Raw genomic sequence first — 16,788 nt, forward strand, 5'->3', positions numbered from 1 at the left:
AGGAAAATCCCGCAACGGGTAGCCGTTAACGGGAGTAGAAACGGTGGAGCTTGAGGCTCGATTAACCGAAAAAAATGTGAAAATTCACCTCAAAAAAGCGCGAAACACGCAGTAAAAGCTCAAGAGCTAAGCACGAGGACTCCCAACACTTGAACGTGCGGTAAAAATCTGAAGATGGCTGCCAGAGGCGGGGCTTAAGTAGAGGGCAGTCATTGGCTGTGGTCAGTATGACGCAGAGATCAGTGATTGGTTACTACTACGAAAGACAGATCAGAAACGAAACTGATACTGATTTTTTCTTTACCGAGGATTCCCAGCCTGACGACGGGGAATATTCATGAGCATGTGAATCCATGCCAGACCCCATGCTGGAGAAAAATTTTACAAACGGCTAGTAAAGGCGGCCTCTGTAGATCCTGAGCGGCAAGTAGCAGCTTTACGAAAGGCGAGTGTACCCCAGCTATCGAGCCACGATAGGGAGTTGTTGGGTTCCCCAATTACCACCGCTGAGGTGGCAAAGGCAATAGATGCCTTGCCTCACAATAAAGCACCTGGCCCCAATGGCTTTGAAAATGGCTATATGTTGTTTAAGCCCTGGTTAGTACAGCCTCTGACCAAGCCGTTTAATACAATTTGAGAATTACACTTATCTGTGCTGAAAGATGCATTTATTTATTATCATTTGGAAAAATGCACAAAACCTCAAGATCTCACCTAAAGAGCAGACTGAACAAGAGAACAAAGAACAGGAACAGAGGGTGATAAACGAGAAACCCCGGCAGACATTGTCTGTCTGCACCTGGGGCATAGGGTTACCTGGAAGAACTTCTCCGCTTTGGGATCACACCAGAAGACATCAGCATGCTCCTCTGCTGCCCCGCAAGGTACTCCTCATCCTCAGACCTGCCATCCGTGCCAGATGCCATAAGCCCAGAGTCCAGCATTGCATGAATATCCGCTGGGCAAAAAAAAGAAACGTATTCTTTAGTACAACTCAATGCACAGAGCACTCACTGCACACTCATACCCAATTGGGGGCTTTGGTTTTTAATACATAGAGAAGTACATGCTGGTTTCCACGGTAAATTTCAATAGCCATGCAAATGAAGACACCATGACCTCTGTGACAGGGGCAACAGTGGCACTGCCACACCTGACCAGTGAGTGAAGCTCTCCAAAGCCATTGCTTAAGTGGCATGATCTTCTCTAACAATCCATTACACACTGGAATTATCTTCCGTTAGATATTGGAGATTAGAAATGTGTTATCGTTCTTCAGGATGATTTAGGTTTTAGAGGGTCCTTGAAATAACGTACAAAGTGGCAAGGTCTGCATCCGGCTCCCTGCAGTGTTTAGGGCCTGGATGGGCCACCACATTAAAGCCTACAGAAGACAGCTTGATAAAGATTCTGCCAACTAGGCAGTGTCTGCTGTTTTGTATGCTAGCTTGGGTGGGTCTGACTGCAAGGCCCAGAAAACCCTAGCCAGCATGCAAGTGAACAGCACAGCAAGCCGTCCAGAATGGGCCTTTGGACAGCACAATTCCTATCGGAACTTGTTCTTGGCTTACTGCATCTCTTAAAGACTCAGGACAAGGACCCAATGCCTACTGGACTGCTGAAGCAGTGACCAGGTGTGCACTAAAAGCAGTGCAAGTGAAATGATTGGGGGGTATTCAGAGTTGGTGAACACCTCTGCCAGTGGCATTTCTGAAAATCTGACTAATTCAGAGTTTACTGCAGGCGGAGATGGTGTTTCTGGAACACCACCAGAGTTATTTCAGAAATACCAACTCTGCCTCTGGGATACTAAAAGGTTTTGTTTAAACTTTTGTTTCAGGCATTTCCCCTTCCATAAGGTGGGAATGATCAACACTAATGATGCATACAAGTACTGTACAGTGTTCTAGGCACAAAAGGGGCCATTCGGAGAGAGGCCTACCTGTTCACCTCCATACCAGGGTCCTTTGTAAAGAGAAAATGTCACCGTCTTAAAGGGAAACATCTACCCCTCCCTTAAGAAAATAAATTGGGACCAATCTGGAATTTTTACCTCATTCTCCTCTGAGGTGAAAGCAAAAATAGGTGGATTTTCAGCAGAAAGTCCACCTAAAATGCTGCCACCAGTATCCATATACGAGTCCGGTGGTTCTATTTGATCAAACACTGAACTTGGCGGATGGTAAAATAAGCAGTATTTTTCAAATACCACTGACTTTACCATTACCAACCAACTCTGAACTACCCCATAAAACGGACCTGGTTTTCAAATTGTCACCATGTTAACATTTTCAAAGCATGATAGCACTAGCACAAAGGATACCAATTTGTTGGTTAGCAGTTGTCCTTACAGCACAACAAAATGTAGACACTGCACCGGCCCTCAAGAGACCCATAACACTATTGTCTTCATGGCAGCACAAATCAGTCAAATGCAACTGAATTGCTAATCGAGGTACAGCGACTACCAATTATGGCTAATTTTAACCTCAGTACAAAAATGTGTGCCCTAGTATTAACGCCAGGACCAAGCCCTTATGTGGTAATACCGCTAGCCCTAATACTCTCACTGCACCAGCAGCAAACTCTGCCAGTCTGCTCATTGCACTAGTGCTACAGCCAGCAGCATGCCATAAACATAGTGTCAGACTCAACCGCCTGACAAATCCAGTTCATTCTCAGTTTAACCCAGTAGAGGCCAAATTCGAGAAACAGCATGATCCCTATTGAGGAACTCAAGTAAAAGCCAGTTCAACAATCACAGTATTCCATTTAATCGATTTCCCTCATTGCATTCTACGTTTGACAACCCCAGTCTACTGACAGTTCACAACATTTGAGTACATTCCTAGTTTGACGAACAGTTTTCACAATCCTCATATAGTCCTAGTTTGACCATAAAACACTACTACCATTTTAGCAAACCCCAATGTATTCTTATTTTGACAATGCTTCTAAATTATCAGTTCGATAACCGCTGTATATTTCTAGCTAGAACAGTCCCAGAATATTTCTAATTTGATGATCCCAGAAAAACAAAACACCAATTCTGAAAAGACTGTCTGATAACCCTATTAAATTTCCAGTTTATATTATACCAGTATATTCCTAGTTTTGCAATCCTGCGGTTTATTCTATCGGCAGAATCGCAGTGTAGTGCCATTATGAGCATCTTTGTATTTTCCAAATGTGAGCAGTACCAGAATATAAACAATTACCGTTTACTGGTGCTCAGAATATATAGAGTTGGCTCATTCCCTGCATAGTGTAGTTCAGTGTTACACACTTTTTGGTGTGTACATGCTATTTCACAATTCCCAGTTTGAAAACTTAAGCACATTTTTAATCTGTATTGTACTAGTGTATTCAGTTTGCAAAATCCGGCTATTTTAATGGTTTTCCCGATCGATTCCCAGTTTGTCAAACTCTAGTATAATACCAGATTGACAACCCAGTGTGATATACCCAGTCGCAGGGCAACCTCAATGTCATTTATTACACTGAAAACGCAGGTTTCCTTTTTAACTGGTGAGCAGATAGGAATAGGTTACCTACGCCCTAGGGGGTAAAACTTCAGATCAGTAGTTTCTTGTGTGATGCCATGCTGTGTATTAGTTGGAAGGTTCTGCCCTGCAGTGGCAGGGATCTGGCAGTAGGTGGCAGCATGATGGCTCCAAGGAAGCAGGAAACGAGGACTGAACCAATAGCGTCTGGAAGTAGAAGGTGAAAAGAAATGTAAAGCAGCAGATCGATTTCAGGCGAGTGATGCTGTGAACAGAGTCCCTGACTGGGATGGATGCTATTTAGGATGTTCTCAGCGGAGGGGAGAATATAACACAATGACAAAAGAATTGCCATCATGTACCATGAGCAATAATGACAAAGTGTCCTCCAAAGGGGCTAGCTCAAGTGCTTATGCATGTGGGATGCACCCAGGAAAGGTATTGGAAATCATTATGGATGGAGAACACACTGACTGACCTGAAGGGAGAAGGTACTTAAAAACAAACAAAACCAGGAAAAGTGAAATGAAAGTAGGCATAACAAAAACCCTGTAACCATAAAGTGTCCTCGTCAATGTGAGCGGGCTGACAGATTTTGCTAGCCCTGCGTCCTTTTCCCTGCTCCCAAATGTATATGAACATATGTACATGATTAAACTCTCACTAAATGAATGTTCATGCTGGAAATATCCATATTGTTAGTATGTCCTGTCCCTCTGTTTGTGTATCAACTTAATTAGGAAGTGTATGTCTCAGCTCTAGACCACTACTACTGTTAAGCATCTGGAAAAAGGATAGCATCCCTTATCATTTTTTGCATTTGTACACCCTAATGGAGATTACACATGATCTTTTCTGGAAATGTAAACCAGTGTATGTTTGGTGCTTGGAGATTCAGCAATGAATTACCCACGCCCTTGGCATCTTACCCCCAACAGTACTAAAATGACATATCAGATATCAGAATTATGCAGAATGGACAAACATACTAGCAGGTGGATTGCAAAAGTTTGCTAATCACTGGGAGACCTAGCGGGAATGTCTTAGTTAACATGTTCCTATTCAACAGCACCCAGAAAAAGTACTGTGAACTATATAAAAACTATTTAGTTTTGGGTTGGTGGCTACAGAAGGAGGGGCAAAATGTACCCGTGAGGGGGCAGTCAGCAACTGATGTTAAAATGCCTCCATATGTGAACCCCTCAATGGATAGTCAACTCGGGGTGAAAAGGTCTAAAAAGTTGGTTTATATATTAAGATTGTATTAATGAAACTTTTAATGCTTCTGCATTAGGATTAGAGCTATATGCTTTAAGGTATATCTTTTTGAGCCGTTTTCATTTGTATTTAACCTGTGGTTTTTTCCTTCCAAAAAGTGCAAAATTCTAATCAAATGAAAAGATATTCGGGCAGCCCTAAAAAAAAAGCAAAAAATAAATAAAATGGTACGGGACAATAAATAAAGAAGATTTGGAAAAGCAACCTCTGGAGGCACAATATAGTAGTAATAACAAAGCAGACTACACAATTCGAAGTATAAGAATTGGCTGAACAAAAAAAATACATATATATGGCTCCAACCTACGTCAACTTATTTATGAGATGGTGGGAGACTCGGGTAGCGTGGACAGAAGAATTGGAACATTTGACCAAACATATAATTGTCTTTTCATAGACGATTTATTCATCATTTGGGACGGTACAGAATTAGAATTGAATGAGTATGTCAATATCTTAAATAATAATACACTCAATCTGGAACTGACATCTATCTGTAGTAGACAAGAACTGGTTTTCTTAGATGTAGAATTTCTGATTGAAAATAATACTCTTATTTCCAAGCTTTTTACGAAGACCACTTGTTCCAATTCAACTCTCCATGCCAAGAGCCACCATCCTAAAGCTCTAAAACATTCAATTCCTTATGGAGAAATTTTGCAAGCAAAACAGGCCTGCAGCAGTAACTCAGACTATAAGACTGAAGCAAGACATATCAGTCAGAGATGTATTAGAATGCTACACGAAAAACACGGTAGCAGGGTGTTTCAATAAAGCGGAAAAATTATCAGACAGAACCTTTTTATGACCAAAAATAAATCCAAAATTGACAAAAATCAGGTTTATCACTGGTTTCAATCATCGAATGAGAGAAATAAAATCAATTATGAGCAAGCATTGGAAATTACTTCTTACCGAAAGTACTAGATGAAACACCTAGTATAACATATCGGAAAGCACCAACCCTTAAAACTATGTGATCACCAAGTATGGTAATAACTAATTCTGCCACTACTTACAAGTTTCCTACTGATGAACAAAATGTTGGTTTCCGAAAGTGTGCTAGTTGTAAAATGTGTAATTTTGTATCGAAGACACCTTTTGTCAGCTCAAATGGTTTGCAATGGAAATACAAACATAAGATCACATGTTTAACCAAGTATGTGGTATATGTAATTACATGTACATGTGATCTGCATTACGTTGACTTACAGCATTATAGAGCGATTAAAAACGGGGATTAACATATCCCCTCACTGGTCATTTTCTAGAGAAGCATAACGGTAACATTAAAGATATGTCATTTTTGGGCCTAGCTCATATACCGCAACGCAAGAGACTTGGCAATAGAGAACTCAAATTGAGGCAATTGGAAGCATCTCTAATCTTTAAATTTGATACCCTTAGACCGCAAGGCCTCAACATAGACTCTGAAATGTATGCGTTTTTGCAGACTTTAATCTGTATTTTTCAGAGATATTGGTACTTGGATAATGGTCTAGATGAAACCAAAAGATATACATTTGGACTTAAGAAAATTGATTGTGTAGTTTTATTACATCTATAAGGTATTGCAATTATGTATTAGAATTGCTGCTTAGAATGATGGACTTGCACTTTTAGATATGAGTAGAGAATCTATTTCTATATATTGAAAATGCACCAAGCACTTTGTCAGTTTCCATGGCTGCTTCTGATATAGCATCTGTATTTATAGATGTGGAAGTGAGGACATACTGATACAATACATTTCATGAATGTATACAGATATTGTCACAATAAGTTTGAATAGTGATGTCTTGTTTGATGTCATGGGTGTTAGCCTTAGCAGTGCACAGTGGTGACACGATTTATGGTTGCTTAGGTTACCATAACTGGCTAATTTATGGGGTTTTTTGGTTTTACTTGTAACCATAATATGGATAGGCAAAACAAAGGGGGTTCTGGGAGTCTCTCTAAAAGCACGAACGCAGCCCATTGACCTGTTCTTGAGTGGATGGCCCCCGGGAGAGTCTCAACCAAGTCTTCAGCTCACTGTCCCTTTCGCAGAGGAGAAATATCCCTGCATATCAGTCTTTGTCCTGCCCAGGAGCAGTCCAGCACCGAAATGCTAGGCAATTCTCCTCTGAACAAGAGTACCAACAGCAACCCCAACCCCATACATGCGTTTCAGCCAGTGCTTAATTTGTGGGGGTGTTTGCCGGTGCCCAACACCGGCACTCTTTTTTGGGCACCGGAACTCATGCCGGGTCAGCACACGTGCAATTGCTTTGTTTGTTCTTCCACTTCACTTTGCTTCGATTATAAATCATTGGGATTTGTCATTCTGATCTCGATCTCTCTCGTGCTTGCAGGTTGCAGGCCATGGCTGGCTGGGCCTGGGAGGGGCCAGCAATAGCAATGAACAACAAACTGTTATAAACAGCCAATGAAAACTACCATTCTGTTGTTACTATGCAGTATTTGATACATTCTGTATAGTAACACAGAATGTGCAGTTTTCATTGGCTGTTCTTCTGAACCAATTAAATTATATGGTGACGTGTTGTTGTTGCCACAGGATGCAGCGCAGCGCCACCTTCATTTCACGAGTTACTGTGAAGAGAAGGTGTCGAGGCGTGGCGTCGTCGGTCCTGACTTGTGAGAGAGAGAGCCTGCCCTGCTGCACTGCGTGGTGCAGCCTAGTTGCTTCCTGGGGCCCCCTCTGCCTGCCTTTTCATTTGTGCGGGTGCCAGTGTGCGCAACCGCCCGCCCCCCACCCTGAGGCCCCGACAGGAGACCAAGTCCAAGCCGGCAAAGCAGGTAGTCACTTGTTGTTGCATGCGGTGCAACCTGATGCTGTCACAGTCAAGTGATCAGGCAAGGAAGGCCCAGGCCGGGGCCTGGGCGGCAGCAAGGTCCCCTGGTGGTGTCCTGACTGCCCAGGAGTCAGAACCCCACCAGGGGCCCGTCCGCGCCCAGGCTTCTGTCTGTGTGACCTGTGTACAGTGTGCTGCTGACTGCAGTCTGTGCCAGGCCCAGGCCAATTTGTGTGACCAGGGGCTGCCGGCTGCCGCAGACTTAGTCGGATGACTCTGCCGCAGACGGCCGGGCCCATGGATTGTGCCCAAAAGTATGTTTTTAACTTTTTTATTTGAAAACCTGACCTTCCGCGGGGCCGGTGGTCGGGGCCCCGCCCCACGGAAGGTAGGTTTTAAAAGAAATAACTTATTTTGAGTGGTGGCTGTGGCCCATCACTTCAAAAGTGATGGGCCACAGCCACCCAAATATACGTTTTTTCTTTTAAAATCCTACCTTCTGTGGGGCCTCTGCGCCGCACCCCTATTTTTGTCATCATCAGGCTCAGCATGGCCGTGGTGGCCCCATGGAAGGTAGCCTAAGTGATTGAGGCAAGGCAGGGCAAAGCCCTGGACCGGGCGGGGCATGGGTGGCAGCGTGGTCCCACTAGTGTCTGTCACAAAAGGAATGAATTGTCGTTTACAACTCTGGCCACTTTTTCATTGGTGCCAAGCCCATCTCCTCGAGATTGTATGCCCCAGTCCGACCCTGGATAGCATTCATCTAAAGGAAACATGAACTGTGAATTTTTGCCTGGGTGTTTCCGTTCTTCCTTTTAATGTTATCGGCTCATTAGTTCACAAACGGACTTCAGCGAGGGGACCCGGAACGGTGCATGTATTGGGCCGAAACCGAACCGGCTGCACTTCGCGAGAAAAGCCCATACAAAGACGGACTTCTGAAATGCCATTTCAGGCTTATAGATACACACATGGAAGCTAGACAGGGATAAACATGGTGCACATGCCCACTAATCTGTCGTCATAAATACAACTCTAGTTGAACATTCGTGCATAATTCTCAACCGTCTTTTGCTGTCATTTTTGTACATAATTCCAGAGCATGTTTTCTATCCTGATGTGTGGTTTATACACCAGATGTGGTCCCTTAACTTGGGTACAATACGCTCCGAGCATGTGCTCCGAATGAGAGCACATGCAATCCTCAGATAGGAATCCTCAGATAGGGAGGTGGGTGTCTGTTACACCCCGCAGTTTAGTGAAGTATGTCAAGAACATGTCAGTGGGAAGGAGATATCTGAACACGCATTCTCCTCTGGCTCCTGAATATTGGGTGGCAAAACATATTTCGTTTTTTAATATGTGTTAAGGTGGAAAGAGGCCCTAAAGCAGAAGTAGCACAGGCCCTTGATTTCACAACAATGTCTTGCAGAAATGACTTTTTCCAAGTTATACAACACCATGCTCCTGCTTGAAGGAAGGGTGAAGGGGGATGCATTTATGAGATGTGATGACTGATAAGGGCTTGAGAGTAAATTGATTACACAAAACACCTGGATGAGGTGACTGAAGAACAGGCTGAGGGCAGGGTGCTCTTCCTGGAGGTAACCGATTAGTAATACTTGGTGTACTTTAACAGACTGTCAGATGGGGCAGAAAGGGTAGAGACAAATACAGTGTAACAGTGACTGAAACAGAATGCTTTTTTATTTATTTGCATTTTTAAAGCGCTCACACAGCCCGGGGGCATTGAGGCGCAGTTACAGGAGGAGCATGTCTTAGTTGCGTATTTACTACTAGCCTGTGCCAGCAGCTCCTGCAGCGCCAAACATGTCACATGGAGCAGCAGCAGTGTGATGGGCTGGTGGTGGGCCAATCTAGGTAGGTCTAGCACTGAACTGGCGTGGTCGGCGTGCTCACGCTGAGGGCGGTGCTACGCCCATGCTGAGGGCGACGCCGCACCCGCACTGCAGACGGCGCCGCGCCCGGCATTGTGGGGCCAATATTTTTTGGGCACTGGCACTTATTTTTTTTACAAATTAAGCACTGGTTTCAGCCTTGTTGGGCATCATTAGTGAGGTGGAGCTATGCCTCTCTGAGAACAGTGAGCAAGTTTCCCGACCTCTTTATGCAAATATTGGGTACTTTGGGTTTTCACCCTAAGTTACCAGGACAATCCAGACGGTGGACCCCCTTGCTCACTGTGCTTAGAGAGGCACAGCTCCACGTCACTGATGAGGCCCGACTAGGCCGAAACATGTGCCTGGGGTTGCTGTTGGTACTCCTGTTCAGAGGAGAATTGCCTACCATTTCAGTGCTGGACTACCTATGGGTGGGACAAAGACTGATGTGTATGGAAATGTCTTTTCTGTGGAAAGCATAGTGAGCTAAAGCATAGTTGAGATCTTCCTGGGGGCCATCCACCCAAGAACAGGTCAATGGGCCGTGTTCGTACCGGTAGAGGGGTTCCCAGACCTCTTCATGCAAGTTTTGGGTACTTTGGGTTCTCACCCTAAGTTACCAGGACAATCCATACGTGGACCCCCTTGCTCACTGTGCTTAGAGAGGCACAACTCCACCTCAGTGATGAGGCCCGACTAGGCCGAAACACGTGTCTGGGGTTGCTGTTGGTACTCCTGTTCAGAGGAGAATTGCCTACCATTTCAGTGCTGGACTACCTATGGGTGGGACAAAGAGTGATGTGTATGGACATTTCTTTTCCATGGAAATAATAGGGAGCTAAAGCATGGTTGAGATCCTCCTGGGGGCCATCCACCCAAGAACATGTTAATGGGCCGTGTTCGTACCGGTAGAGGGTTTCACAGACCTCTTTATGCACATAATATGGATAGGTTGTTATTAGTGCAAAATAAGTGTAATGTTCCTTTGAAGTACTTGTTGCACTGAATTTGAAAGGTTTTTCTTAGGGCAACTGAAACATATCGTCCTTTTAACAATGTTTTTTGTCAGTGAATTTCATAGGTTTTTATAGTGCAACTGAAGCATAATGTTCCTTCAGCAATGTTTTTTCAGTGAATTGCATAGGTTTTTAGCAGGATACCCTTACTTTTTGAAGATGTACTGTACAACATACATGTTAATGCGCACAGCAGTCTTGGAGTAAGCGCCTGGTCGCGGACATCAGGTGGCATCCAACTTGCTCAGAAAGGCAGGGGCTCCCTTACATAGTGGTACCATTCAGCAAACACAAGGAACATATGCAACCAGCAGCATGTACATCAATTGCAAGGTGAAATAGAGTAGGTCTGCAAACTGTGTACTTCTGAAGCAAACAGCACAAAGGCATAGGGCCTACACCATAACGGAATGCACCGACAACAGAAGTGACGTCTCCCTTGAACAATCTTACCTCACTGCTGCTGTGCAAGGGAACAAAGATCGAACAGCCAGAGTAAGGACGGGAAAGTACCAAGACCAGAACATCACTGCAACGTAGCATGCACAATATAGTTTGTCTGATAAATGCACAGGTGGTGCAGTATACAATAGCACAGAAGCATAAGAGTTTTTGTGTGTACAAAGCAATGGCAAGCACCTTACAGTAGCTGGAAGAAAAATTCCCTCATGACGCAATGACTTACAATACTAACCCCATTGGTACTCACAGTAGTGTGAAACGTAAATTATATAATATATATTGCTTCATGTACACCTAACACATTTTCTTTTCTGTACAAGAACCTATTGGAAAGAAAAGCAAGGCAGCACAAGCGGCACCCGTTCCACAACAGCATAAGGACATAGGAAGGAAACTCTGTAAATATCAAAATGGACAGCATGGAAGAATTGGTGAACAATTGTGCTGCCTTAAAAGATTGCGTACAAGTGGATATTATGGACAAAATAAAACAGTACTGCCAGACCTGCACGTGTACCCTTCCCCATGGCACAGCCCGCCATCCCCTCAAAATCTGTGTGATGGGAGACGTGACGATGATACCTCAATCCCCTCCTCCCCTCATGACCAACTTGTGCAAATCCCCAATTCACCAAAGTATCCACTTTTGCTACCCCCTGCCTCTCCTATTGGTGCGTATCAATGTGTTCAAGTAAATGTTGATATTTAACTCTTTGACTGCCATGGGTTTTTCCCCCCAGTGCCAAGGCCTTTTTTGGTGATTTCAGTATGTCGCCATTCAATGCCTTGTAACTTTTTTGCTACATGAGATATCTCGGCCAAATTTGGCCCCTTTCCCCCCCCCCCCCCCCCCCACATGTAGGCGGTCGGAACGCCACCCAGGAATCCTAGTTTGCTGTAGGGGAGGCGAGGGGGGTTAGAGAAAAAATGGCAATAAAATAATGTACAAATAAGCCTGTCATTTTTCTCCTTGTAAGAGCTAGGAACAAATGGTTTGCTGTGCTGGATACTCCAATATCCTGGCTTTCAAGAACAGGTTGAGTGGAAACGAAAGAAAATTATTTTGATGCGGTCATCAACCGTTTTGTGAGAGGTAGGCGATTTTGGCCATTTTTGCCAATTGGACATGCATGGACGGAATGGAAGAAAAGGGTAGGAAAGCCGAATTGGAGGAGAGAAAGGCGTACATTTCTGAAAAGTAGACAAAATTCCAAGTTTAGGAAGGGGTGATTTGCGCAGGTCGGGCAACAACTAGGTAGGGGAAAATGCCATAGATTGGGGAAAAAGCGGGAAAATTACAGAAAAAAAAGGTATGTGGTGGATATGGTTGGCTTGGTAAGGCAATGGCTTCTATGAATTTTGAGAAAAGCAATGCTCTGCTACCCCCCTCCCCACGACTCTTGCAGTTAGGAAAGCACACATTGTTTGTAGTGTTTCACAAAACAAGCAATACCACAAGCCAAACACTGAGCCATGGTACACAGGGGTTTTATGCTTACGGCCTGAACAGATTTACTTAGCATGTGTAAATCAGGAAAACTAATGTGGTGAGGAACAACAAGCATACATTTCTTGAAAGAGCACAGGCAGACCTTTTCAAGGGTAGGTGACTTGAGCAGGTTCCAAAAGTGTATAGTGCCTAAAGCAGCGACTAAATATAGGGCACATTTGGGAAATGAAAGGGATGTGTGACAAAGGGCACCAGCAAATGGGTCAAAACGTTATGAAAACCACACAAACACACCAAATGTCATACCATCCCGCATTCCCACACGTGTCCTGATGAAACCCGTACCTCACATGTGTGGGTGCACCTACCTGGGCGCCAAGGGGAAAGCCGAACACACCCCTAACCCCAAGTCTTTTCCGACATCTGAATTTCAATTTTCTTCCGGACGGGCACACCATACAGATATGGGCCTCGGGTGTCCAAGCCACCAAGGAAAACATGGAACCCCCATGCATTTCTGAAAAGAGGAGACCCCTGGGAATCCGCAGAGGTCTGACTTACGCAAATTGGCCCAGAATATATTACCCAGAAACCCCGGCAAAGTCTGAAAACTGGTGAAAAGAAAAACGCATTTTCCGCACATTTCACTCGGCTCACCCACCAAAACACGCCGCCAACAACACGTGGCCTACCGTCCCACGTTCCCACTGGTGTGTCGATGAAAACGGTACCTCACATGTGTGGGTGCACCTACCTGGGCGCCAAGGGGAAAGCCTAAAACACTGGTAACCCCAACTCTTTTCGCACAGCAGGGTTGCAGGATTTTGACTAATGTGCACAGCATATAGATTTGGGCCTAGGGTGTCCAAGCCACCAAGGAAAACTCGGAACACCATGCATTTCTGAAAAGAAGACACCCGTGGGAATACACAGAGGTCTGACTGCGCGAAGCGGGCCAGAATTTATTACCCAGAATCCCTGACAAAGTGAAAATTGTGGTTTTTCCACCCCAAACATCACACTTTGTCGGGGATTGTGGCCAATAAATTCTGGGCTGCTTCGCGCAAGTCAGACCTCAGTGCATTCCCACGGGTGTCCGCTTTTCATAAATGCATGGTGTTCCGAGTTTTCCTTGGTGGCTTGGACACCCTAGGCCCAAATCTGTATGGTGTGACATTAGTCAAAATCCTGCTGTGCGAAAAGAGTTGGGGTTACGCAGCCGTTTGTAGGAGGCGCCCAGGGAGGCCTGCATGAGGTGTCCCCGCCACCCATTTGAGGTGAGGGCGGGAGAGGGCCCCCAAAAATTGTGGGACGGCCCCCCAGTGGGTGGGGCAATAAGGTTTGGGCACCCTGGGGCCAGATTGGCACACCGATGTGCCCCTCTGCGCCAAGGCAAGTTTGATGAACAACGAAAATAATTCAAAATGGCAGGTTGCCCTTTAGCGGGGGATGAGGGGCACCACTGGGGAATTTTCTAATGTGAAGGGGGGTGCACCTCTCCACCTCCACCCCAATTGGAGGGGCCGCACATCTCATGTAGCCCTCCCTGGGGGCAGATAAGGGGGGGCTGTCCTGCACTCCTCCTGGGCTCAGGCGTCCCTTCCTAGGGCAGATATCTGGTCCCAGGGAGGGCTGCATGACATGGCACCCACTCCATTGCGGGTGGGGGGGGTCAACGCCCCATCCCATTAGAAAATTCCCTGTCCCTTTGAGGTGCCCCACAGCCCTCCCTAAAATGCCGTCTACCAATTTCACTTTTTTCGTTTATATACCCAACTCCCCTTGGCGCAGATGGGCACAATAGTGCGCCATTCTGCCCCCAGGGTGCCCAAAACCTACTGCCCCACCCAAAGGGGGTCCTGTCTGACATTTTGTGGTGGCCCTCCCCCCCCCCGCACATCACACAGGCCTCCCTAGGCCTCCTACGTACGGCTGCATGCTCCATTTGGGGTGGGGGGGGTGAAGAGGGCAACCAAAAAATGTGCGACGGGCCCCCCAGTGGGTGGGTCAGTAAGGTTTGGGCACCCTGGGAGCAGATTGGCACACGAATCTGCCCATCTGCGCCAAGGCAAGTTTAGTAAACAAAAAAAAAAATTGAAAATGGCAGCGTGCACTTTGGGGGTGGGAAGCGTTAAAGGGCACCCTAAATCGCCAGGGAATACTGTTATGTACAGGGGGGTGCTCCTCTCCCCCCCATACCAAATGCAAGGGGGGCATCTCATTCAGCCCTCCCTGGGGTTAGATGCCCCTTCCTGGGAGCAGATAACTGCCCCCAGGGAGGGCTGCATGACATGACCCCAAGTCCATTTTGAGTGGGGGGGGGGGGACAAACACTATCCATAAAAATAAAATCCCTGGTGATCCAGTGGGGGGGGGGGGTCACTCCCCCCAAAACCAACCAAGATATGTTTTTCTTTTTTTGTGCCCATTCCCTAGGGGCAGATAGGCACCCATCTGCCCCAGGGGGGCCCTAAACTGCAGGCCCCATCCTTTGGGGGGACTTCCCCACACTTTCCTGATGCCCCCTCCAAATTGGATGGGGGGCCACCTCATGTATTGCTCCTTGGGGGCAGAAATCTGCCCCCAGTGAGGGCTACAAGGGGTGCCTCCCCCTTCCACTTGGGGTGGGAGGGAGAAGGCCACCACCCTTTCATGCACTACAAAAATCCCTGGTGACTAGTGGGCCCCAAAGCCCCGCCCCTCTCCCCATTTCATTTTGAAAATATAATTTATTTTCTTCAAAATATCCCCACCCCTGGGGGCAGATGATCATCCATCTGCCCCCAGGGGTCTCTATGTATGTGCCCCCATGCTTTGGTGCCTCAGGGGGGAGGGGGCTGCTTACCTGGTGAGCAGCCCCTCCCTCCTCCGCGTTACTAACATCTCCCTGGTGGTCCAGTGGGATTGCTGGTCACGGATCGAGTGCTCTGCGCCAGATCCGTGACCAGCAATGCCGTCATAAATGGTGTTGTTGGAAAGGGGAGAATATCCCCTTTCCAACGACACCACTTTTTGAACAGTCCCTGGTGGCTAGTGGGCCCCAAAACCCCTCCCACCTCCCCCCTTCCTTCGAAAATATTTGTTTTTATATATTTTTTTATCCCCACCCCTGGGGGCAGATCATCCATCTGCCCCCAGAGGTCTCCAGAGCTGTGGCACCATCCTTTGGGGGTTGGGGGAGAGGGGGCCGCTTACCTAGTAAGCAGCTCACCGCCCCCCGCTAATAAAACAAACCCTGGTGGTCCAGTGGCATTGCTGGCCACGGATCGAGCAATCTGCGCCCGATCCGTGACCAGCAATGCTGTCACACAAGGTATCGTTGGAAAGGGGACAATCTCCCCTTCCCAACAATACCTGCCTCGATGTCCGGCTTGAAATACAGCCGGAGATCGAGGCAGAGGGAGAACGGAGCTTACCTTCTCTTTTCACTGCGGCAGCCGAAAATGGCTGCCGCAGTGAATTTACCTTCAAATTTTATGTCGCCGTACGTGAAATTGAAGGTAATCCAACCCCCAGGCAATGAAGGGGGACCTCCCCCTCTCATAGCCCGGGGGTTGGATTACAGTTTTGTGCCGAAAAGGACGAGGTATCTCGTCCTTGGCAACAGGGAGGTAATCCCAAGGACGAGATACCTCGTCCTTGGCACTAATGAGGTTAAATTGTTGCGCAGTGTACATGTGGTGTTGTTTTTTTTTTTAAATGCTGTTATGACTGTGCGGCGCACAGTCCTCGTAGGAGTGACCGCAATTAAGCAAAAGGTAGATGTCCTACGGACACCGCACCTGCACGGCCTATCCACCATGACAATGGAGGCGCCAGCATGGCCCGCATTTCCGCATGTTGTGCACCGCCTATAATTATGTGTGGGAGCGGACGTTTGTTCGTTGTGCAAGTACACGCATGTGTATCTGAACCTCTGTGTCCTGGTAACCCTGCCACTGCGCAGCATATGCAAACAAAATTTAGTTTGAGCCGCCCACCCAAATCCTACAGGTAGCTATACAGATAAACATCCCACCTGCTATACCCTATAAACACCCAGCGTCTCCCAAAATGGTCAGCGCACGTGTGTCACACTATTGCTCACTAGAGAAGTGGCAACGGTGTGCACAGGACACCTATGCACGTGCGTACAACGTATTCCATCCAAAACGCTTCCTGCGGACAGCTGTCCCAAGGAAGAACAGTGGCAACGTCACCATGCGACGGCACCCATACTGCGCGTGGGCTCTTATTTCGAGGACACGATCGGACATTCGGACAGTCGAAAAGTACAGTGTTTTGAAATGTACGGAGTGTTTTTCAGAGAGTACATGCTTATAAACACCACAATGTGCCACTGCACATGTAAATATGTTTTTGAACAATGCAGGCCAGTTT

The 16,788-nt window shown here is 46.5% G+C and overlaps 1 protein-coding gene across 2 annotated transcripts in view; it reads right to left on the reverse strand.

Annotated features, from left to right (window-relative positions):
• MCRS1 (microspherule protein 1) overlaps positions 1 to 16,788 on the reverse strand; it is a 700,973-nt gene that overhangs the window by 632,636 nt on the left and 51,549 nt on the right. For both annotated transcript variants that reach the window (XM_069653718.1, XM_069653719.1), the window contains exon 3: positions 817 to 958. In XM_069653718.1, coding sequence (XP_069509819.1) covers positions 817 to 958 — 142 coding nt within the window. The remainder of the gene's footprint in view (positions 1 to 816; positions 959 to 16,788) is intronic.

Source organism: Ambystoma mexicanum, chromosome 3q (assembly GCF_040938575.1).
Source record: "Ambystoma mexicanum isolate Mex_15411 chromosome 3q, UKY_AmexF1_1, whole genome shotgun sequence".
Lineage (NCBI taxonomy): Eukaryota > Metazoa > Chordata > Amphibia > Caudata > Ambystomatidae > Ambystoma > Ambystoma mexicanum.